The 24,849-nt window shown below is 38.7% G+C and overlaps 1 protein-coding gene across 3 annotated transcripts in view; it reads left to right on the forward strand.

Annotated features, from left to right (window-relative positions):
* ACAD11 (acyl-CoA dehydrogenase family member 11) overlaps positions 1–24,582 on the forward strand; it is an 89,070-nt gene extending 64,488 nt beyond the window's left edge. The window contains exons 14-20 of one of the 3 annotated variants that reach the window (XM_022582507.3): positions 40–106; positions 734–819; positions 3,763–3,834; positions 4,727–4,881; positions 20,941–21,057; positions 21,953–22,062; positions 23,283–24,582. In XM_022582507.3, coding sequence (XP_022438215.2) covers positions 40–106; positions 734–819; positions 3,763–3,834; positions 4,727–4,881; positions 20,941–21,057; positions 21,953–22,062; positions 23,283–23,397 — 722 coding nt within the window. In that variant the 3' untranslated portion in view covers positions 23,398–24,582. Of the gene's footprint in view, positions 1–39; positions 107–733; positions 820–3,762; positions 3,835–4,726; positions 4,882–6,555; positions 9,038–20,940; positions 21,058–21,952; positions 22,063–23,282 lie in introns of those variants that run through there. The other 2 variants (XM_022582508.3, XM_089911145.1) reach the window with 2 other exon arrangements.
* Positions 24,583–24,849: the final 267 nt, after the last annotated feature.

The raw sequence follows: 24,849 nt of genomic DNA on the forward strand, positions 1-24,849 counted from the left end.
TTTTATGATGTATTGTTCTCATTTTCTTTCTGGTTTTAGGAGCTGGGAATCCAAAGTGCAAAATTGCAATTGTTATGGGAAAAAGTAACAATAACTGTGTAACCAGGTAATAAAACAATAGTGACTGAGAAATCTATGAGGAATAAGAGTAGGTCTTTCTCTGTATCCACTTAATTTACTTAAAACGCACCATTTGGGCTCACAAATCATAATAATATAAAATATATTATGACATTAAATGTCACATGTTTGTATTTCACAATTATTTTGCTAAAACATATATTTAGAAAACGTTTTAGGGAGTGTTGCTCTACATTCTTCACTGTGGAATTTCCTGTATTAAAAGTGTTGCTGAATCCTCAAAGCTGTTTGGATCAGATTATAAGATATATAAAATTTTTCAAAACTGTTTGTAAGTTAGACATTTAGATCCAAGGCAATAGTTTTGAAATGTTTAGTGTATTGAATATCAGTTGCCAGTTACCACTTTGAGCAATGAGAAGCCTCAGTTAAATAACTTTCACATATTTTAAAATCATCATTGTTCCAGATCACAGCCTGCATCTGAATGTACTTAATGTATGTTTTTTACACAGTTCCCATTCCAGACATCATTGCTTACATAATTACATGATAACAACAATGAAAAAATGACAGTTGAGACTCTGCCTAACATCTGTTTTATTTTTCCACTTAGCACACTTTTCCTAACATCTGTTTTTCTTTTGACCAGACACAAACAACACAGCATGATTCTTGTTCCCATCAACACACCTGGAGTAGAAGTAATAAGGCCCTTGTCTGTTTTTGGCTACCTGGGTAAGTACTCAATCAACCTGTCCGTGTATTTGCAAGCAGGAAGACGAGAATATGCAGTAACACTGAAGGGACTAAATAGCATTTTTTTAAAAATATTTATTTATTTGGCTGCATCAGGTCTTAGTTGTGGCACACAGGATCTTCATTGCGGCGTGTGGGATCTTTCGTTGCAGTGGGCAGGCTCTAGAGACCGCAGGCCTAGTAGTTGCGGCATGTGGGCTTAGTTGCCCCACGGGATCAAACCCACGTCCCCTGCATTGGAAGGTGGATTCTTAACCACTGGACCACCAGGGAAGTCCCCAGATAGCATTTTAATGCACAAGATGGGTTCTTAGAAATTTTTTGACGCTTAATAAAAATACGAGTGGAGTTCAGAATAGAACAAATAAAAAGAGAGGTGGTGCAGCATTCTACCACGTTTTGTTTGCTTTTGGGAAAGGGCAGACTAGTATTCAAGGAATAACGACTCTGTCTACCAGTCTTCTCTTCATCATCCAGGAGAATAGATTAATGAAATACACCTGGAAAATTAAATCTAGGTAACCCATAGTAACATTCATTTTTGTTTTCAAGTTTAGCTTTCTTAGTCAATCAACCTCAAGAGCTATTAATAAGCAATGGGTTTTGACTGATTTGAATGCAAAACTTTTCCTTCCTTCTGTCCTTGGGTGGAATTTCTAAGAAGCAAGGATACTTTTGCTCAGGCTCATGTTCACTGTTTCCTTGCCAATCAGGTTGCTCACTCAGCAAGTATTTGTTGAGTGCTGAGCACCGTTCCAGGTACTTAAAATACATTAGTGAACACAGTAGACCAAGATCTCTGCCCTTGTGGAGCTTACATGCTGGGGGAAGGAGACAGAGAATAAATCAAACATGTAAATAAGAAGTTATATAGCTGTCAGCCAGTGATAAATGTTATGAAAAAGTTTACTGAACTTCAGGTTTTGTGGTGACGCTGGCTTTCTGTTTATTGTTGAAAGTGGCTAATGAAAATACTCAAGTAGTGGATATAAGACTTGCAGTTTTATGGAACATTTGGCATCATCACTTTCTGTAGGCTGCAGCTGGAGAATGCACCCACAGGTTAAGTGTGTTGGCAAACATGAAAAGATGCCCAACAACACTGATTATTAGAGAAAAGCAAATCAAAACTACAATGAGGTATCACCTCACACTTGTCAGAATGGCCACCATCAAAATATCTACAAACAGTAAATGCTGGAGAGGGTGTGGAGCAAAGGGAACCCCTCCTGCACTGTCGGTGGGAATGTAAATTGATACAGCCACTATGGAGAACAGTATGGAGGTTGCTTAAAAAACTAAAACTACAACTACCATATGACACAGCAATCCCACTCCTGGGCATATACTCTGAGAAAACCATAATTCAAAAAGACACATGCACCCCAGTGTTCATTGCAGCGCTATTTACAATAGCCAGGACATGGAAGCAACCTAAATGTCCATCAACAGATGAATGGATAAAAAAGATGTGGTACATATATACAATGGAATATTACTCAGCCATTAAAAGGAATGAAATTGGGTCATTTGTAGAGATGTGGATGGACCTAGAGAGTGTCATACAGAGTGAAGTAAGTCAGAAAAACAAATATTGTATATTAATGCATATATGTGGAATCTAGAAAAATGGTATAGATGATCTTATTTGCAAAGCAGAAATGGAGACACAGACATAGAGAACAAATGTATGGATACCAAGGGAGGGGGGAGGGAGGAGGAATTGGGAGATTGGGATTGACACATATACACTATTGATACTATGTATAAAATAGACAACTAATGAGAACATATTGTATAGCCCAGGGAACTCTGCTTAATGCACGTGATAACCTAAGTGGCAAGGAAATCCAAAAAAGAGGGGATATGTGTAGCTGATTAATTTTGCTGTACAGTAGAAACTAATACAACATTGTAAAGCAATTATATTCCAATAAAAACTAACTAAAAAAAAAAAGGATTGAATTATAAAGAAAAGTGTTGGCAAGATGGGGATAAACAAGCTCACTGGAGCAAACTGTGCATGGGAAGTCGCTGGGTTGCAGAGCAACAGCCTGAAAGACCACCAAAATGAGTTTATAATGTTGGTTGGCTACGGATACCCTCCATTGTAGAGCCTATGTTTGAAATTTCAGTATGACAATTTCACCAGCACCTCTCCAACTCCCTGTGCCAAGGCCAAAAGAAACTGTGGACATAATTGATTATTAATATCTATTCTGACTGGGAAAGGGTGTGGAGTTAGCATGAGATTATCTGAAGAATTTGGCAGGGAGGAGGGCTGATATAAAGACAAAACGTGAATGTGTTCCCAATCTCAGTCACATGCCAGCATTTTCAAGAGGCAAACACACAGTGAACAAGCCTAGACTGGGAGCAAACATACCTGAAGGCCCAGCCTCAGCTTTGTCTCTAATGCTGAACCTGCTCTGTCCCTTCAAGCAGGTTCTTCACATCATCAGGCATTGGTTTCCACAATGGTCAAATCAGAAATTTAAATTACATTATTCACTTTCAATTTTTGAACCATTGGAACTTTTTTTTTCCCGAGCAGAATTTTCTTTGGAAGCCCATATATAAAAAATTTCAAAGAAGAAGCAATAATAAAACAATAATAAAATAGTCTGATCGGAGCTGTGGAGCCGTCTTCCTTTTTCATAGCTCTACAACTTCAGAGAATGAGTTCAGAAACCTCTTGATGAAATGATATCTAAAATCTCTTAAAATTTCTAAAACAGTTGATAAGTTTTCTGGGCTACACAGTGCTGGGGGTTCAGGGCTCTGGTCTACCTAGGAATGTATGACATATGAGGCCTTTAAATTCCACTATCTTTGAGTAATTATATTTCAATAGATTAATTATCTGTGACTGTTTTATGGTCAATTCATTTTCTTTTGAAAATTTTATTCTCTATTTTATAGACAATTTCCATGGAGGACACTTTGAGATCCATTTTAATCAAGTGCGAGTTCCTGCCACCAATCTAATACTAGGTGAGATAAGTTTGGAAAAATGATTCTCTATTATTTTGTTTTAAAATATTTTCAGGTCTAAATCTGGAAAAGATACAAAGTATACCATAATTTAGATACGTTCCCCTCTTATTTACTCCATTTATAAAGGAAATTTTTTTCCTTTGGTGGATTTTCTTACATGGAATAATAAGTTTTTATTTAAGCATTTGATGTGGTGTCACATCAGTTGAAAACACAGCTAAATACAAAAATTATACAATTCAGAGCAACACACTTTTTCCTAAAACGTGATCTTCAAGCCTCTACTTGTTTTACTAAAACCTCAGTACTTTCTGAATTCAAGTCATATACACATTAGAAGCATAAATAACTTTGAACACTGTATGCCTGGAATGGCTCCATCCTCTTGCTTGTTGGAATCCTACTCAACCTTCAGGGAACACCTCTGATGCCACCTCTTTCAGGAAGGTTTTTGTATTCCTCATCTCATCCACTCAACAAGCCCCTGATCCTGCCAGGCCCTAAGGTTACCACGATGAACAGACAGCATCTCCCTCCTTTGCCTTTCTTGTCCCTCTCCATATCCCTTATCCCTAGCATCCTTGCCCCTCTTCTAGGTTCTAAACTCGAGTCTGTGTCTTTTCTACATTTGTAACCATTGCAGCACTAACAACTTATGCAGAGTAGGTACTCAAAACACAGTTCTTAAATTTGATCCAAGTTTTTCATGATGGTGGTTTAAAATACATAGAAATCAAAGTTCCATAAAGGTATAGTGAACCTTATTACAGAACTGACTTTTTTCCTACTGGAATGCCATTTTTATTGAGGGCATCTCATTAGTTTCTTGGGATTTGTGTAAATAACAAAAGAAATAGGCTGTGGTCATGTTATCCTTTCTTTCTCACAGGTGAAGGTAGGGGATTTGAAATTGCCCAAGGCCGCCTTGGACCTGGCAGAATCCACCACTGTATGAGAACAATAGGTTTGGCTGAACGTGCTTTGCAGATCATGTGTGAACGGGCAAAACAAAGGGTGGCCTTTAAGAAGAAACTGTATTCACATGTAAGGATAATTACTTATTTGAATTTATTGTAGCCCAATGCACTACACTAACCTTGAACCAAAACAGCATTACTTGGTCAGCAAGAGATTTCCTCTGCATAAACAAGGAGAAAATATGTTTTCCACAAAACATATTTATGTCTGAATTTAAATATAGTCTGACCAGAGGTAGTTATCTTTGTGAACGATTAAATAACTCTTTAAGTGCTTCAACACCTCAGCACATAGAGTGTGGACAATTCCTTCAACTTTCCCAGACTCTTGTTCTCTAGAGAACCTTGTACAGTAGCCCTCTCTGTGGACATTGAGAGGGCTGTTGTAAGGAGGAAGGAAGCCTTGTCCTTTGGCTTTCTGGAAGGAATTAGGACAGATAAGTGGAGAGATATAGGAAAATAGCCTAAAACTCAGTGAAATAAGAGAGATATAAAAATGGAATGGACTGCTTTAAAAGAAGTGAGATTCCTGTCAATGGAGAAATGCAAGTAGAAATGGGATCAGCATTTGGTGGGATGTTCATGATATTTTGAATTCTCATCTCTAAATTATGTACTACTGAGTCTGTTGTTTACAAAGTACAGTAAACAATATAGTTACATCTGGGCACTACAATCCAAATTAGACAATATTTATCAAGAGAAAAAGAGACGGTACTTCCCTGGTAGCGCAGTGGTTAAGAATCTGCATGCCAATGCAGGGGACACAAATTCGAGCCCTGGTCCGGGAAGATCCCACATGCCATGGAGCGACTAAGCCCATGTGCCACAACTACTGAGCCTGCGTTCTAGAGCCCACAAGCCACAGCTACTGAGCCTGTGAGCCACAACTACTGAAGCCCGCGCACCTAGAGCCTGTGCTCTAAAACAAGAAAAGCCACTGCAATGAGAAGCCTGTGCACTACAATGAAGAGTAGCCCCCGCTCGCTGCAACTAGAGAAAAACCCGCACACAGCAATGAAGACCCAATGCAGCTAAAAACAAATAATTGAATAAATTTATTTTTTAAAAAAATAGGAAAAGACGCTATCATTTCAGACTTCCTTCCTTATAAGAAATGTTGAAGGGAGCTTTTAAGCTGAAATAGAAAACTTTTTAAGAGAAATGAGATATCCAAATCATCTCCCCAAAAGCCCTTCTAAATTTTAAGGAGGCAAGAAAAATTATTATTAAATATTTAATACTTATGATTGCTAGCATGTAGTGTTAGGTCAAACTTGTAGTAATAAAATTGTATTCTAGAGAACCTCGCTAGACATGTTTGCTGGACATGTGTATTTTAGTACATTTTATAAGATTGTCACAAATGTACTTTACAACCCCTTGTAAAGTACATTTGTGACAATCATAAAAATTTTGCAGTATATTTTTTACCTTGAATTCCTATAGGCCATGTTTGCTTTTTTATGAAATATTATTCAGCATATCTATGATTTAGTTGTAACATCGTATGGAAAAATAACAGCCTGCTTTATGGCACATACCTGGGAATAATTTGTGGAAGAATCCCTTTAGTTAACTTTGAGAGCAAGGGTTCAGCTGTTAGATGGGCACTATTGGAAGAGGTAAGAAGATGTGAATGTTTGAGGCCGTGGACACAACTCCACAACGCTGCTGGAGTAACAGCTAAAGAGTTGCTCATGGCATCAACTGTCACTTCTTACACTTTTCTCTTTTCAAGATTGCCTGGGAGGAGCTTCAAGATGGCAGAAGAGTAAGACATGGAGGTCACCATCCTCCCCACAAATACATCAAAAACACATCTACATGTGGAACAACTCCTACAGAACACCTACTAAATGCTGGCAGAAGACCTCAGACCTCCCAAAAGGCCAAAAACTCCCCACGTACCTGGGTAGGGCAAAAGAAAAAAGAAAAAACAGAGACAAAAGAATAGGGACGGGACCTGCACCAGTGGGAGGGAGCTGTGAACGAGGAAAAGTTTCCACACACTAGCAAGCCCCTTCGCGGGCGGAGACTGCGGGTGTCAGAAGAGGAAACTTCGGAGCCACAGAGGAGAGCGCAGCCACAGGGGTGCAGAGGGCAAAGCGGAGAGATTCCCACACGGAGGATTGGTGCCAATCAGCACTCACCAGCCCGAGAGGTTTGACTGCTCACCCGCCAGGGTGGGCAGGGCTGGGAGCTGAGGGTCGGGCTTCGGAGGTCAGATCCCAGGGAGAGGACTGGGGTTCGCTGCGTGAACACAGCCTGAAGGGGCTAGTGCACCACAGCTAGCCAGGAGGGAGTCCAGGAAAAAGTCTGGAGCTGCCGAAGAGGCAAGAGACATTTTCTTGCCTCTTTGTTTCGCGGTGCACGAGGAGAGGGGATTAAGACCACCGACTAAATGAGCTCCAGAAACAGGTGCGTCAGCACAGACACCAGGGATGGGCATGAGACGCTAAGGCTGCTGCTGCCGCCACCAAGAAGCCTGTGAGCAAGCACAGGTCACTACCCACACCTCCCCTCCCGGGAGCCTGTGCAGCCCGCCACTGCCAGGGTCCCGTGATCCAGGGACAACTTCCCAGGAGAACACATGGCGCACCTCAGGCTGTTGCAACGTCACACCAGCCTCTGCCGGGGCAGGTTCACCCCGTGTTCCGTACCCCTCCCTCCCCCCGGCCTGCGTGAGCCAGAGCCCCCTAATCAGCTGCCCCTTTAACCCCATCCTGTCTAAGCGAAGAACAGATGCCCTCAGGTGACCTACATGCAGAGGTGGGGCCAAATCCAAAGCTGAACCCCAGGAGCTGTGCGAACAAAGAAGAGAAAGGGAAATCTCTCCCAGCAGCCTCAGGAGCAGCGAATTAAATCTCCACTATCAACTTGATGTACCCTGCATCTCTGGAATTCCTGAATAGACAATGAATCATCCCAAAATTGAGGTGGTGGACTTTGGGAGCAATGATATATATTTTTTTTTTCCCTTTTCTCTTTTTGGGAGTGTGTATGTATATGTTTCTGTGTGTGATTTTGTCTGTATATCTTTGCTTTTACCATTTGTCCTAGGGTTCTATCTGTCCGGTTTTTGTTTTTTTTTTTTTTTTTTCACTATAGTTTTTAGTGCTTGTTATCATTGGTGGATTTGTTTTTAGGTTTGGTTGCTCTCTTCTTTCTTTTTTTTTTTATTACTTAAATTTTTTTTTTATTTTCAATAATTATTTTTTATTTTTTTATTTTATTTATTTATTTTTCTTTCTTTCCTTTTTTCTCCCTTTTATTCTGAGCCATGTGGATGACAGGATCTTGCTGCTCCAGCCAGGCGTCAGGCCTGTGCCTCTGAGGTGGGAGAGCCGAATTCAGGACATTGGTCCACTAGAGACCTCCCAGCTCCATGTAATATCAAATGGCGAAAATCTCCCAGAGATCTCCATCTCAGCACCAAGACCCAACTCCACTCAACAACCAGCAAGCTACAGTGTTGGACACCCTATGCCAAACAACTAGCAAGACAGGAACAAAACCCTACCAATTAGCAGAGAGGCTGCCTAAAATCATGATAAGGTCACAGACACCACAAAACACACCACCAGAGGCAGACCTGCCCACCAGAAAGACAAGATCCACCCTCATCCACCAGAACACGGCCAGTAGTCCCCTCCAACAGGAGCCTGACACAACCCACTGAACCAACCTTGGCCACTGGGGGCAGACAGCAAAAGCAACAGGAACTACGAACCTGCAGCCTGTGAAAAGGACACCCCCAAACCCAGTAAGTTAAGCAAAATGAGAAGACAGAGAAATACATAGCAGATTAAGGAGCAAGGTAAAAACCCACCAGACCAAACAAATGAAGAGGAAATAGGCAGTCTACCTGAAAAACAATTCAGAATAATGATAGTAAAGATGATCCAAAATCTTGGAAATGGAATGGAGAAAATACAAGAAACATTTAACAAGGATCTAGAAGAACCTAAGAGCAAACAAACAATGATGAACAACACAATAAATGAAATTTACAATTCTCTAGAAGGAATCAATAGCAGAATAACTGAGGCAAAAGAACTGATAAGTGACCTGGAAGATAATATAATGGAAATAACTACTGCAGAGCCAAATAAAGAAAAAAGAATGAAAAGAATTGAGGTCAGTCTCAGAGACCTCTGGGACAACATTAAACGCACCAACATTTGAATTATAGGGGTCCCAGAAGGAGAAGAGAAAAAGAAAGGGACTGAGAAAATATTTGGAGAGATTATAGTTGAAAATTCCCTAATATGGGAAAGGAAATAGTTAATCAAGTCCAGGAAGCACAGAGAGTCCCATACAGGATAAATCCAAGGAGAAATACACCAAGACACATATTAATCAAACTGTCAAAAATTAAATACAAAAAAAGCATAATAAAAGCAGCAAGGGAAAAACAACGAATAACATACAATGGAATCCCCATAAGGTTAACAGCTGATATTTCAGCAGAAACTCTGCAAGCCAGAAGGGAGTGGCAGTACATATTTAAAGTGATGAAAGGGAAAAACCTGCAACCAAGATTACTCTACCCAGCAAGGATCTCATTCAGATTCGAAGGAGAACCTTTACTGACAAGCAAAAGCTAACATAACTCAGCACCACCAAACCAGCTTTATAACAAATGCTAAAGGAAATTCTCTAGGCAGGAAACTCAAGAGAAGGAAAAGACCTACAATAACAAACCCAAAACAATTAAGAAAATGGTAATAGGAACATATATATCGATAATTACTTTAAATGTAAATGGATTAAATGCTCCAACCAAAAGCCCTACACTGGCTGAAAGGATAGAAAAACAAAACCCTTATATATGCTGTCTACAAGAGACCCACTTCAGATCTAAGGACACATACAGATTGAAAGTGAGGGGATGGAAAAAGGTATTCCATGCAAATGAAAATCAACAGAAAGCTGGAGTAGCAATCCTCATATCAGACAAAATAGACTTTAAAATAAAGACTATTACAAGAGACAAAGACAAAGTAATCAAGTAATCAAGACAGTATTCTACATAATGATCAAGAGATCAATCCAAGAAGATATAACAATTGTAAATATTTATGCACCCAACATAGGAGCACCTCAATACATAAGGCAAATACTAACAGCCATAAAAGAGGAAATCAACAGTAACACAATCATAGTAGGGGACTTTAACACCCCACTTTCACCAATGGACAGATCATCCAAGATTAAAATAAATAAGGAAACACAACCTTTAAATGATACATTAAACAAGATGCACTTAATTGATATTTATAGGACATTCCATCCAAAAACAACAGAACACACTTTCTTCTCAGCTTCTCATGGAATTTTCTCCAGGATGGATCATATCTTGGGTCACAAATCAAGCCTCAGGTAATTTAAGAAAATTGAAATTATATCAAGTACCTTTTCCTACTACAATGTTATGAGACTAGATATCAGTTATAGGAAAAGAGCTGTAAAATATACAACACATGGAGGCTAAACAATACACTACTTAATAACCAAGAGATCACTGAAAAAATCAGACAGGAAATCAAAAAATACCTAGAAACAAATGAAAATGAAAACAGATGACCCAAAACCTATGCAATGCAGCAAAAGCAGTTCTAAGAGGGAAGTTTATAGCAATACAATCCTATCTTCAGAAACAAGAAACACCTCAAATAAACAACCTAACCTTACACCTAAAGCAATTAGAAAAAGAAGAACAAAAAAACCCTAAAGTTAGCAGAAGGAAAGAAATCATAAATATCAGATCAGAAATAAATGAAGGAAACAATTGCAAAGATCAATAAAACTCAAAGCTGGTTCTTTGAGAAGATATACAAAATTGATAAACCATTAGCCAGACTCATCAAGAAAAAGAGGGAGAGGACTCAAATCAATAAAATTAGAAATGAAAAAGGAGAAGTAACTACTGACACTGCAGATACAAAGGATCATAAGTGATTACTACAAGCAACTCTATGCCAAAAAATGGACAACCTGGAAGAAATGGAAAAATTCTTAGAAAAGCACAACCTTCTGAGATTGAACCAGGAAGAAATAGAAAATATAAATAGACAAATCACAAGCACTGAAATTTAAACTGTGATTAAAAGTCTTCCAACAAACAAAAACCCAGGATCAGATGGCTTCACAGGGGAATTCTATCAAACATTTAGAGAAGAGCTAACACCTTTCTTTCTCAAACTCTTCCAAACTATAGCAGAGGGATGAACACTCCCAAACTCATTCTACGAGGCCACCATCACCCTGATACCAAAACCAGACAGATGTCACAAAGAAAGAAAACTACAGGCCAATATCACTGATGAACATGGATGCAAAAATCCTCAACAAAATACTAGCAAACAGAATCCAACAGCACATTAAAAGGATCATACACCATGATCAAGTGGGGTTTATCCCAGGAATGCAAGGATTCTTCAATATATGCAAATCATTCAATGTGATACACCATATTAACAAATTGAAGAAGAAAAACCATATGATAGTCTCAATAGATGCAGAAAAAGCTTTTGAAAAAATTCAACACCCATTTATGATAAAAACCCTCCAGGAAGTAGGCATAGAGACAACTTACCTCAGCATAATAAAGGCCATATATAACAAACCCACAGCCAACATCATCCTCAATGGTGAAAAACTGAAACTGTTTACACTAAGATCAGGAACAAGACAAGGTTGCCCACCCTCACCACTATTATTCAACATTGTTTTGGAAGTTTTAGCCACAGCAATCAGAGAAGAAAAGGAAATAGAAGGAATCCAAATCGGAAAAGAAGTAAAGCTGTCACTGTTTGCAGATGACATGATGCTATACATAGAGAATCCTAAAGATGTTACCAGAAAATTACTAGAGCTAATCAATGAATCTGGTAAAGTAGCGGGATACAAAATTAATGCACAGAAATCTCTTGCTTTCCTATACACTAATGATGAAAAAATCTGAAAGTGAAATTAAGGAAACACTTCCATTTACCATTGCAACAAAAAGAATAAAATACGTAGGAATAGGGCTTCCTTGGTTGCGCAGTGGTTGAGAGTCCACCTGCCGATGCAGGGGACACAGGTTTGTGCCCCGGTCCAGGAAGATCCCACATGCTGCGGAGCAGCTAGGCCCGTGAGCCATGGCCGCTGAGCCTGCACGTCCGGAGCCTGTGCTCCACAATGGGAGAGGCCACAACAGTGAGAGGCCCACGTACCGAAAAAAAAAAAAAAAACCTAGGAATAAACCTACCTAGGAGACAAAAGAGCTGTATGCAGAAAAATATAAGACACTGATGAAAGAAATTAGAGATGATACAAATAGATGGAGAGATATACCATGTTCTTGGATTGGAAGAATCAGCATTGTGAAAATGACTATACTACCCAAAGCAATCTACAGATTCAATGCAATCCCTATCAAACAGGCATTTTTCACAGAACTAGAACAAAAAATTTCACAATTTGTATGGAAACACAAAGGACCCTGAATAGCCAAAGCAATCTTGAGTGAGAAAAACGGAGCTGGAGGAATCAGGCTCCCTGACTTCAGATTATACTACAAAGCTACAGTAATCAAGACAGTATGGTACTGGCACAAAAACAGAAATATAAATCAATGGAACAGGATCCAAAGCCCAGAGATAAACCCATGCACATATGGTCACCTTATTTTTGATAAATGAAGCAAGATTATTCAATGGAGAAAAGACAGCCTCTTCAGTAAGTGGTGCTGGGAAAACTGGACAGCTACATGTAAAAGAATGAAATTAGGACACTCCTTAACACCACACACAAAAATAAACTCAAAATGGATTAAAGACCTAAATATAAGGCCAGACACTATAAAACTCATAGAGGAAAACATAGGCAGAACACTCTATGACATAAATCACAGCAAGATCCTTTTAGGCCCACCTCCTAGAGAAATGGAAATAAAAACAAAAATAAACAAATGGTACTTAAACTTAAAAGCTTTTGCACAGCAAAGGAAATCGTAAGACGAAAAGACAACCCTCAGAATGGGAGAAAATATTTGGAAATGAAGCAACTGACAAAGGATTAACCTCCAATTTTAGAAGAAGCTCGTGCAACTCAGTATGAAAAAAACAACCCCATCCAAAAATTGGCAGAAGACCTAAATAGACATTTCTCCAAAGAAGACATACAGATGGCCAAGAAGCACATGAAAAGCTGCTCAACATCACTACTTATTAGAGAAATGCAAATCAAAACTACAATGAGGTATCACCTCACACCAGTTAGAATGGGTGTCATCAGAAAATCTAGAAACAGCAAATGCTGGAGAGGGTGTGGAGAAAAGGGAACCCTCTGGCCCTGTTGGTGGGAATGTAAATTGATGCAGCCACTATGGAGAACAGTATGGAGGTTCCTTAAAGAACTAAAAATAGAATTACCGTATGATCCAGCATTCCCACTACTGGGCATATACCCAGAGGAAACCATAATTCAAAAAGACAGATGCATCCCAATATTCATTGCAGTACTATTTACAATAGGCAGGTATTGGAAACAACCTAAATGCCCATCGACAGACGAATGGATAAAGAAGATGTGGTACATATATACAATGGAATATTACTCAGCCAGAAAAAGGAATGAAATTGGGTCATTTGTTGAGACGTGAATGGATCTAGAGACTGTTACACAGAGTGAAGTCAGAAAGAGAAAAACAAATATCGTATATTAACACACATATGTGGAATCTAGAAAAATGGTACAGATGAACTGGTTTTCAGGGCAGAAATTGAGACACAGACGTAGAGAACAAACCTATGGACACGAAGGCGGAAAGTGGCAGGGGTTGGGGGTGGAGGGGTGATAAATTTGGTGATTGGGATTGACATGTATACACTGATATGTATAAAATGGATGACTAATAAGAACCTGCTGTATAAAAAAATAAATAAAATTCAAAAAAAAAGAAATAATACAGAGAGAAACCTTGTACCTTTGACCCAGTTTCCCCCAGTTGCAACATCTTATCAAACTATAATACATTATCAGAACCAAGATATTGTCATCAATACAGTCAAGATACAGAACATTTCCATTACCACGGAGAGCCCTCATGTTGTCATTTTATAGCTGCACCCATTTCACTCTCACCCCTCCTTCCTCCTTAACTCCTGGCAACCACTAATCTGTTCTTCATCTTTCAGAAAAGAAATTATACAGTATTTAAACTTTTGGGGTTGTTTTTTTTCATTCAGCATAATTCTTTGGAGATGTATCCAGGTTATATGTATTAGTAGCTGGCTTCTTTTTATTGCTGAGTAGTATTCCTTGGTGTGGATTATCACAGTTTAACTATTCACCTGTTGAGGGATATTTGGGTTTTTTTCAGTTTTGAGCTGTTACAAATAAAGCTGCTATAAACATTCAAGTATAGGTTTTAGCATAAACTTAAGTCTTTATTTCTCTGGTATAAATGCCTAAAAACGCAGTTGCTGGGTCATACGGTAGTTGCATGTTTAGTTTTTTAAGAAAGCACCAAACTGTCTTCCAGAATGACTATGCCATTTTTCATTCTCACCAGCTGTGTATGAGTGATCCAGTTTCTTAGTAGAACATTATGTATAATGTTGGCTGTAGATTTTTGGAGATGTTCTTTGTTAAGTTGAATTACCCTCTATAACTAGTTTTCTGAGAGTTTTTATCATGAATGAATGTTGAATTTTGTCAAATGATTTTTCTGCATTAATTTGTATGACCATGTGATTTTTTTTCAGCTTGTTAATATGATGGAGTACATTGATCGATTTTCAATACTAAACTACCTTTGCATCCTTAGAATAAACCCTACTTTGTCATTATGTATAATTCTTTTTATTTTTTTGAAAGTTTTATTTATTTTTAAAATTTACCATTTATTTTTTTTTTTTGGCTGCGCCAGGTCTTAGTTGTGGCATGCGTGATCTTTGGTTGCAGCATGTGGACTCTCTTAGTTGTGGCACGTGGGTTCTTAGTTGAAGCATGCAGACTTCTTAGTTGTGGCATGCGAACTCTTAGTTGCTGCATGCATGCATGTGGGATCTAGTTCCCCGACCAGGGATTGATCATGGGCCCCCTGCATTGGGAGCACAGAATCTAACCCACTGGCCCACCAGGGAAGTCCCGAGAGTTACGTTTTACTTGGTGGAAATTTTTAGGACTTCAAGCCTGAGAGACAGCATCTCAAGTAACCCTGAGAGAACTGTTCCTAGGAGGGAGCCAGGATATATAGGAGTTTTGCAACAAAGGGCAGGTAGTCTGAACATCAAAAGATTATTGTTAATTAAAGAAAACCAGATTGTCTAGATTTATGTTAATTCTTCTTTGGACATTTGGTAGAGTTCTCCAATGAAACCATTTGGTCCTGGAGATTTGCTCTGGGGGTAGTTTTTAATTTACAGTTCAGTTTCCTTAATAGTTATAGGGTTATTCACATTATCTATTTTATATTGAATGAATTGTGGTGGTTTGTATTTTTTGAGGAAGTGATCCATTTTGTCTAAGCTGTCAATTTTTTGTGTTTAGAGTTGTTCATAATATTCTCCTGTTATCCTATTGATGTCTTCAGTGATACCCTGTTTCATTACTGAAATTAGTTATTTGTACCTTCCTTTTCCTTTGTCTGTCTTGTTAGAGGTCTGTCAATTTTACTGGTCTTTTCAAAGAATATATATTAATTATTAATATATAAAATTATACAATATAATAATTGATATGACTTAACATTAACAAGATCTTTGTTTCATTGATTTTCTCTATTTTTTTTGTTTTGTTTTCAATTTTATTGATTTCTGCTATTTATCATATCCTTTCTTTTGCTTTCTTCAGACTTATTTTGCTCTTTTTTTCTAGGTTCTTGGTGCGGTAGCAAGGGTATTGATGTGAGACATTTCCTCTTTTCTAATCTATGTGTTTAGTGCTGTAAATTTTCCTCTCAACACTGCTTTACCTGTATTCCACAAATTTTTATGTATTGTATTTTCATATTAATCCCATCAGTGTATTTTTCAATTTTCCTTGAGATCCTCTTTTTAAATTTTTTTAAATTAATTAATTTGTTTATTTTAATGCTATTCTTTTTTTTTTTTTTTTTTTTTTTTAATGCTATTCTTTAAAAAAATTTTTTGGTCTATTTTCTCTCTGTGGTTCAGATTGGGCAATTGCTATTGTCCTGTCTTCCAGTTCATTGATTTGTCCCTTTGTTCCCTCCATTCTGCTGTTGAGCCCATCCACTGAGCTTTTTATTTAAATGGTTATATTTTTCAGTTACAAAATATCCATTTTTTTCTTCTTTATTTCTTCTTAGTAATTTCATTACTAAGACTTAAGTTCCTTTGCTGAGGCTTTCTGTTTTCTCATTAGTTTCAGTTGTGTTTCTATTTACTGATTGAAGCATTTTTATCATAGTTGCTTTAAAATCTTTGTCAGAAATTATAACATTTCTGTTATCTCAGAGTTGTCATCATCATAAATTTTGAGACTTCCTGGGTTTTGGCATGACAAATGATTTTTTAAAACCTAGACATTTTCATATTATGTTATGAGATTCTGGATCTTATTTAAACTTTCTATTTTAGCTGGGTTTCTCTGACACTGCTCTGTTAGAGGAAGGGGTTGCACCTCATTACTGCCAGGCAGAGGTAGGTAGAAGTACAGCTTCCCACTCAGCCTCCACTGATAGCTGAGGAAAGGGGTGCATTCTCATCACTGAGTGGTCCCCAATGACATCATAGAGGGGAGGGAACTTGTTCCTGGTGTTGCTCCTTACTTGACACTCTCTGTCTGATACCACCCTGGCAAGGGTGTTGAGGTACCTCATCTCAGCACTCACAAGGGTGGAAGTCTGTGCTGGCATGAGTAGGAGTGGGGCCAGTGCTTTTTTTTTTTAGTATTGGCTTGGGTAGAGTGGTTATTCTCTAAGTTTTCTGTCTTTCTAGCTGCCCCTTCCCAATCCTTCAGCTAAAGACAGTATTTGTTGAGGCTGTTCTTCGTTTGATTTTTGTCTGTGCTCATTGGTATTTCCAGGTTGCTGGCTTCTTCAGCTCCAAGTCTGGGATATATGAGACAAAGAGGAAACGGAGGGAACTTACTACCATGTTGTTCTGTTCCCAAAGTCCCTGGCCAGTCTGGCTTCTTCTCTCTACCTTTCAGAGTCTTCTTGTGTTTGTTCTATGGATGATGCCCAAGATTTTAGTTGTACTTTGCAGGAGGAATAGGGAAAAGTACATCTATTCCATCTTCCTGGAAATAGAAGTCTTTGGAAATACCAATTTCATAATTTGTGCAAGTATTCTATAAACCACAATGTGGAGTTCTCTGGGAAAACCTGAACTGGAGAATAGGGACTGGTGCTGAAGCCGAGGTAGAGTCTGCTCCACTCTAGATCTGGGGCTTAGGAAACACACACTCAGGCATGTATACAGAGCACATAAATTTAGCAGCTTAGATGAAAAGAATCAAGTCCTCAAAAGCCACAAAATACCAAAACTCACTGAATGTGAAATAGATAACCTGAATTGTTCTACAACTATTAAAGAAGCTGAATACACAGTTTAAAATATCCTGAGAAAAGAAATCTTCAGGCCCAAATGGTTTCACTGGTAAATTCTGCTAAACAGTTAAAGAAGAAATAACACAAATTCTACACAATCTCTTCCAGAAAAACGAAGAGGAGGAAGCACGTGCCAACTCATTTATGAGACCAGAATTACACTAATCCAAAACCAGACAAGAACAAACTACAGACCAGTATAGATGCGAAAACCTAGCAAATGTAATCCAGCAATATGTAAAAAGGACAACCAAGTGAGGTTTATCCCAGGAATGCAAGGCTGATTCATATTCGAATATCAATCATTAAGAAAATTAATCATTGTAATGTGCCATATTAACAGCCTAGAAAAGAAAAACCACATGATCATATCGATTGATAGAAAAAGGCACTTGACAAAATTCAGCACCTATTCATGATAAAACTCTCAGCATACTAGAGATAGAAAGGAATTTATTTAACCTGAAACAGAGCATCTAAAAATTCTACAGCCAACATCGTACTTAATAATGAAAGACTGAATGTTTTCATTCCCAAGATTGGGAACAAAGCAAGGATGTTTACTCTCACCACTGCTCTTTTTTTTTTTTTTAACACTTTTTAAATGTTTATTTATTTATTTATTTTTAGCTGTGTTGGGTCTTCATTGCTGCACGCAGGCTTTCTCTAGTTGGGGCGAGCAGGGGCTACTCTTCATTGCAGTGCACGGACTTCTCATTGCGGTGGCTTCTCTTGTTGCGGAGCATGGGCTCTAGGTGCGCAAGCTTCAGTAGTTGTGGCACGTGGGCTCCGTAGTTGTGGCTCACAGGCTCTAGAGCATAAGCTCAGTAGTTTTGGCACACAGGCTTAGTGCTCAGCGTCATGTGGGATCTTCCCGGACCAGGGCTCGAACACATGTCCCCTGCATTGGCAGGTGGATTCTTAACCACTGTGCCACCAGGGAAGTCCCATCACCACTGCTCTTTATCATCATAGAGGAAGTCTTAGCCATTGTGGTGAGACAAGAAAAAGAAATAAAGTGCATAGTTGGGGGAAAAAATAAATAAAGCTGCCCCTCTTTGTAAACATGATTGTGTAGAAAATCCTTAGAAATCTACCAGACAAATCAAAACAATCCTCCTAGAACTAATAATAAGTGACTTTAGCAAAGTCATAGGATTGAATCAACACATAAAATTAATTTTATTTCTGTATACTAGCAGTGAACAATCGGAAGCTGAAAATTTTTAAATACCATTTACAATAGACTAAGAAAGGAAATAGGTACAAATCTAACCAAACATGTATAGAATCTAGATGCTAAAAATTATAAAAGTGTAAAAGAAACCAAAAGAAGCCTAAATAAATACAGAGAAATACTGTGTTCATGGATTGGAAGGCTAACATAGTAAAGATGTCAGCTATTCTCAAATTGATCTATAGATTTAATGTTCCAATCAGAATCCCAGCAGAACATTTTTGTAGATATAAGCAAGTTGATCCTAGAATGTATATGGAAATACAGAGAAACTAAAATAATAAAACAGTTTGAAAAAGAAGAGTAAAGTTGGAGGAATCACAGTATCTGATTGAAGACTTACCATAAGCTACGACAATCAAGACAGTGTGGTATAAGGAGAGACACATAGGTCTTTGGAACAGAATAGCAGGTCTAGAAATAGACTCATAAAAACATGGGTCAATTGACTTTTTTATATAGGTGAAAATATCACGAAGATAAAAGTCTCCTGACCTGGTATTAGGCAAAATGTTCTTAGACATGCACCAAAAACATGACACATAAGGGAAAAATTGACAAATTGTACTTCATTAAAATTGAACACTTTGGCACTATGAAAGTCACTATTAAGAGAATGAAAAAAGCTATGGACTGGGAGAAAGTATTTGCAAATTGCCTATCTAACAAATGACTAAATAATGAACTCTAATCCCAGCTCTCTAAGCCCACTTAAAAAATGGGCAAATGACTTGAACAGACTTGCCACCAAACACAATTTATAAATGGCAAATAAACACATCAAGAGGTGACCAATATCATCAGCAATTGGGGAAATGCAAATTAAAACCACCATGAGATATCTCTACACATTGTTAAAATGGCTAAAATTTTAAAATACTGATGATAGCAAGTGCTGATGGTTTGAAGAGTAACTGGAACTCATATACTGCTGGTGGGAATGCAAAATGGTACAGTCACTCTGGAAAACTGACGGCTTCTTACAAGTATTTACCACATGACCTAACAATTCCACTCCTGGTATTTGCTTTAAAAAAATAAAAAGGTATGTTCACACAGAAACCCATATACAGATATTTACAGAAGCTCTGTTAATAATTCACCAAAAACTGGAAACAACCCAACTGTCCTTCAACAGGTGAATGGAAAAACAAATCGTGTTACATCCCTACAATGGAATACTACTCAGTGATAAAGAGGAATGGACAGTTGATACACAGAACAATTCGGATGAAATTCAAAGGAATTATGCTGAGTGAAGGAAGCCGGCCTCTAAAGAATACATGCTAAATGATTCCATTTATATGACATTCTGGAAAAGGCAACAGTATAACTGAGAACCATTCAGTGGTTGCTAGAGGGCAGAAGTAGGGTTAAAAAGGGGCAGCATGAGGGAGTTTTTGGGGGGAGATGAAACTGTTCTGTATCTTGATTGTGGTTATACCAGTTATACACGTGTTAAAATTCATAGAACTGTTCACCAAAGAAAAAGTTCATGTTTACTAAATAAATAATAGTAATAACACAACAAAGGATGCTGGACCATTCTAACACTGAAATTATCTTAGGAATTATCTAGATTGTCTATAAGCAGGTCCACCACCTTACATTTAACCAAGTGTCAATGGTAGTGTGCAGTTAGCATTCAGAAGGGCCAGTAAGGAGTGTCTTGGCAATAAGACAATTGCTCAGTTAGCCATCTTAACTTTATACACCAGGATATCCAAAATAAATTATTTTTCTTAGCAAATAAAGTTTTTTCTAAAATCCACCAATGTTACCTGCAGCATTCCATGGGTATGTGGCTGGCTGGTTATTTCAAACAAATTAACTCTTCCATTTAAAAATACATAGAGGACTTCCCCGGTGGCGCAGTGGTTAAGAATCTGCCTGCCAATGCAGGGAACATGGGTTCGAGCCCTGGTCCAGGAAGATCCCACATGTCGTGGAGCAACTAATCCCATGCGCCACAACTACTGAGCCTGCGTGCCACAACTACTGAAGCCCACATGCCTAGAGCCTGTGCTCTGCAACAAGAGAGGCCACCACAATGAGAAGCCCACACACCACAATGAAGAGTAGCCCCCACTCACCGCAACTAGAGAAAGCCCGCATGCAGCAATTAAGACCCAACGCAGCCAAAGATTAAATAAATAAATATATTTATTTAAAATATATAATAAAAATATATAGAGTAAGGCTTGAGAACAGTCCTTGGCGTAGAGGATGTTTTCACCAAACTACCATTCTGTGTTACATGTGGACCTCAGATACCAGCTTATCTCCTCCTTCTTCTGCTGCCCTTTGCTCCCGTGCAGGAGGTGGTGGCTCACTGGATCGCTGAAAGCCGCATTGCCATTGAGGAGATCCGCTTGTTGACCTTGAAAGCTGCCCATAGCATTGATACTCTGGGCAGCTCTGGTGCTAAGAAGGAGGTGAGGCCCCTTGGACCACCATCTGCCAAGCCTTCTCCAAGAAGTTTGTCCCACTCTTTGGGCATTCCAGGTTTCATGGTGCCTTGAGGGCACTCAGAATATCAGAAGCTTCCATGTGATTTTGGTTTAAAAATTATAAATGTATAATTAATACATTTATACAATCACCCTTGCCAGTTTTCCTTTCACTGGGCTGCTTTAGGGAATGATTTTCAGGATGCAGAATATCTTCAGCTTTCTTGAGATGCAGCAAGAGAAGGCAGAGAAGGTAGAGAAATACCAAACTTTATACTGACTTGGAATTGTACCCGGTATGTTACTTTTGCTAACCTCTTGACCTTGGGCAAAGTATGTGACCTGTCTGCCTATGGCCTAGGGTTCTAGCGAAGACTGACCAAGTTGATACAGAATGCAGAGCACTGTGCTGCCACATAGAAATGTTTCATAGAAGACACCTCTCGTCCCCTGCCTTCGTATGTTTCTGGCTTATTTGGAATAAGAACATGATTGTTTAATTATAAAAGCAATGAAATTGCCAAGGGAAAACTGATTATCGAAGACTTTTTAACTCTTTATGATCCCTAAGGTGATGAATGTCACTTATCAGTTGCCTGAAATCCTTTCAGAAACAAGACAATACAAGTAATAAATAAGTTAATAAAATGTGATTTGGAAGAGATATCTCTTTCCAGAAGGTCTCTGTTGACCGGAATATGTCCGTTAGCTGCATTAGTGGATCTTTGTTGGCTTTCATCAAAGATTGTGTTTCAGTGGTGTGTGTATGTGGGAAAGTTCCCTTGTTTCTTTTCACAAAGAAAATACAGATTATATCAAATTCTATCACATTGTGTATTGTCTAAGAAAGGAACATTCTTTTTATATCTTGTTTATGTAGATTGCAATGATTAAAGTGGCTGCCCCTCGGGCCGTCTGCAAAATTATTGACCAGGCCATCCAAGTGTGTGGAGGTGCCGGCGTTTCCCACGAATACCCTCTGGCTAACATGTGAGTAGATGTCATTTAATCACCATCTACATTTGATGGGCTTGGAGTTAAAAAAATCTACAGATGGCTTGATACTAACTGTTTATGAAGAAAATAAAAATAGCTAACTTACTTTAAAGCATAATTGAAGGCTAACTGAGGCAATATAGGTATTTTACTATAGAGCTCAGTACCAATAAATAGTTTTATGATTACAATTGTCATTTCACTCATTCATGTTCACTTTTACACTGAGAAGATGCACTGAGGGTTCCTGGGCTGTAGATAACTCATGGGGGTTCACCCTGGAACAGGAAGGAGAGGAGGGGAGCAGAGCAAGGCTTAGGTATGCACTTAGGACACTTTACCACCCACACCCAGAGGCCGTGGCCAGACTGCGGCAGTGCATGCCAGCCACCGCCTCATGTCCACATGTGCTTGCTGGGATCAAGAAGGAATACTCGGGCTTCCCTGGTGGCTCAGTGGTTGAGAATCTGCCTGCCAATGCAGGGGACATGGGTTCGAGCCCTGGCCCGGGAAGATCCCACATGCCGCGGAGCAACTGAGACCGTGCACTACAACTGCTGAGGCCCGTGCGCCTAGAGCCCGTGCTCTGCAACAAGAGACGCCACGACAATGGGAAGTCCGCGCACTGCAGCGAAGGGTGGCCCCCGCTCGCCACAATTAGAGGGGGCCCGCGCAGAGCAACAGAGACCCAACACAGCCAAAAATAAAAACAAATAAATAAATTAAAAAAAAAAAAGAAGGAATACTCTCCACTGCCCATCACCACCGGGCATGGTGCCACCTTCTCTCTCACACTGGAGATAAGAGTCTAGTGCCCCATCAGTTTCCCCCATCAATTTTTAATAAGAAAGAACTAAATATATAGTACTATATATTTATAGTATATAAGTGTTATATATTCTTCATGGCCTGTGGATTACCTAAGATATCTCCTAGTTCTAGCAAATACTAGTACCTACAGCAAACCAAGACTGAGATTAAGCCCACTGCACTGTGTCATTTAAGATTCCACTCCCAAGGTGAGGACTTGAAAATGGCATTTCACAAGCCCTTGGGCTGACTTTCCTTGATTTTCCCTGTGCAATTTTTCTTATCACTGCCCTGGCGAGATTTCAAACACTAATAATCTTGGCTTAGAATCAGAGTGACTGATGTTAAAGCACCAGGCTTCTCTTTGCTAAGTCCTGCCATCCCTGCTCTTTGTGTTTTTGCAGGTATGCCCTAACGCGAACTTTGCGCTTAGCAGATGGGCCCGATGAAGTTCACCTCTCAGCAGTCGCAAAAATGGAGCTGTGGGACCAAGACAGAAGCCTGAGGGCCAAGGTGTAGAATTCATCAGCTCCAGCATTTGTATCTCATTCAGCTTTTGCAGCAGTTTAAGCACAGGATTAATTACTCACTTCGGTCAAGATTTGAGCATCTGTTTTAATCAATGGGTTTTGTCATTTCAAGGGTCACACTTAAAATTTTATAATTTCAAGGGTTTCAGTGAAAAAGGAAATTTCATAGCTGTTGTCATTCAGTCTAACACCTAAGTGTATAGCATTTATTTTTTAAACGCTCCTCTTGTAAAGAAATCATGAAATAAATTGGAGAACTAAAGCATAGCGTAAAAATATTTTCACTTCTTTACTTTCAGGAATTGTTCCACTTAAATAAATATTCAAGGAATATTTAATCACTACTTTGTAAAAAATATTGTGGGATCCCCTTTTTAGCATTGGTTTTAGGGGCTGGTTTAACACTTTGTGGTAATGTTTGCAATGGAGAAGGATGGATGACTGATTGGGTCATTTTAGAGTTTGTATTGCTATAAGCCTCTTCATAATTCAGCAGGAAGCATTTATACATAAAATCTGATTGTTACTAGAAGACATGGCATCTTATGAGAAAATATAATTAAGAAAAATTTTAATTATATATAAAATGTTGATGCTAACAGTGGATAGTTTAACCTACAAGAAAGTTATGCAGTTTTGAGAGGAGATTAAAGACAGTGTTCTCTGAACACCATTCTGTTAATAGCAACACCCTAAGCCAACATCCTTGGGGCACTTTAAGTCAGCACTGCCAAGGACTGCAGCCCAGGCCATGTTGTAAGTCTTGAGCACCTGAACTGTGGTCAGCATAACTGAGGAACTGAATTTTTGATTTTTTTAAATTCTAATTAATCCAAATATAGATTCTCAACTCAGTTACTGGAAAACTTTTAAGTATGCTTGGAATAACTTGGGTATGTGAATTGTCTTTTGCAAATGTAAATTGTATGAAATCTAAATACAGAGCAAGTATTTTGAATGAAAATTTAACATCCAAATTAAGAAAGTATACAATATATACCAGATTTTGAAGACTCAGTATAAAAAAAATTAAATGTCTCATTAATACTTTTTTAATATTGATTACATGCTGAAATGGTAATATTTTGGATATATTGAGTTAAATAAAATATTTAAATTAATTTTACCTGTTTCTTGTTACATTTTTAGTTTGTGGAATTGGAATAGTTACTGGCACATTTTTTTTTTTTTTTTTTTTTTTTTGCGGTATGCGGGCCTCTCGCTGTTGTGGCCTTCCCCGTTGCGGAGCACAGGCTCCGGAGGCACAGGCTCAGCGGCCATGGCTCACAGGCCCAGCCGCTCCACGGCATGTGGGATCCTCCCGGACTGGGGCACGAACCCTCGTCCCCTGAATCGGCAGGCGGACTCTCAACCACTGCGCCACCAGGGAAGCCCGGCAAATTTTTTTTAATTTTCAAATGAAAGTATTTTGAGTTTGGAA

The sequence above is a fragment of the Delphinapterus leucas genome, chromosome 4 (assembly GCF_059928025.1).
Source record: "Delphinapterus leucas isolate spDelLeu-1000000601 "Yukka" chromosome 4, BTC_Dleu_Yukka2, whole genome shotgun sequence".
Classification (NCBI taxonomy): Eukaryota; Metazoa; Chordata; class Mammalia; order Artiodactyla; family Monodontidae; genus Delphinapterus; species Delphinapterus leucas.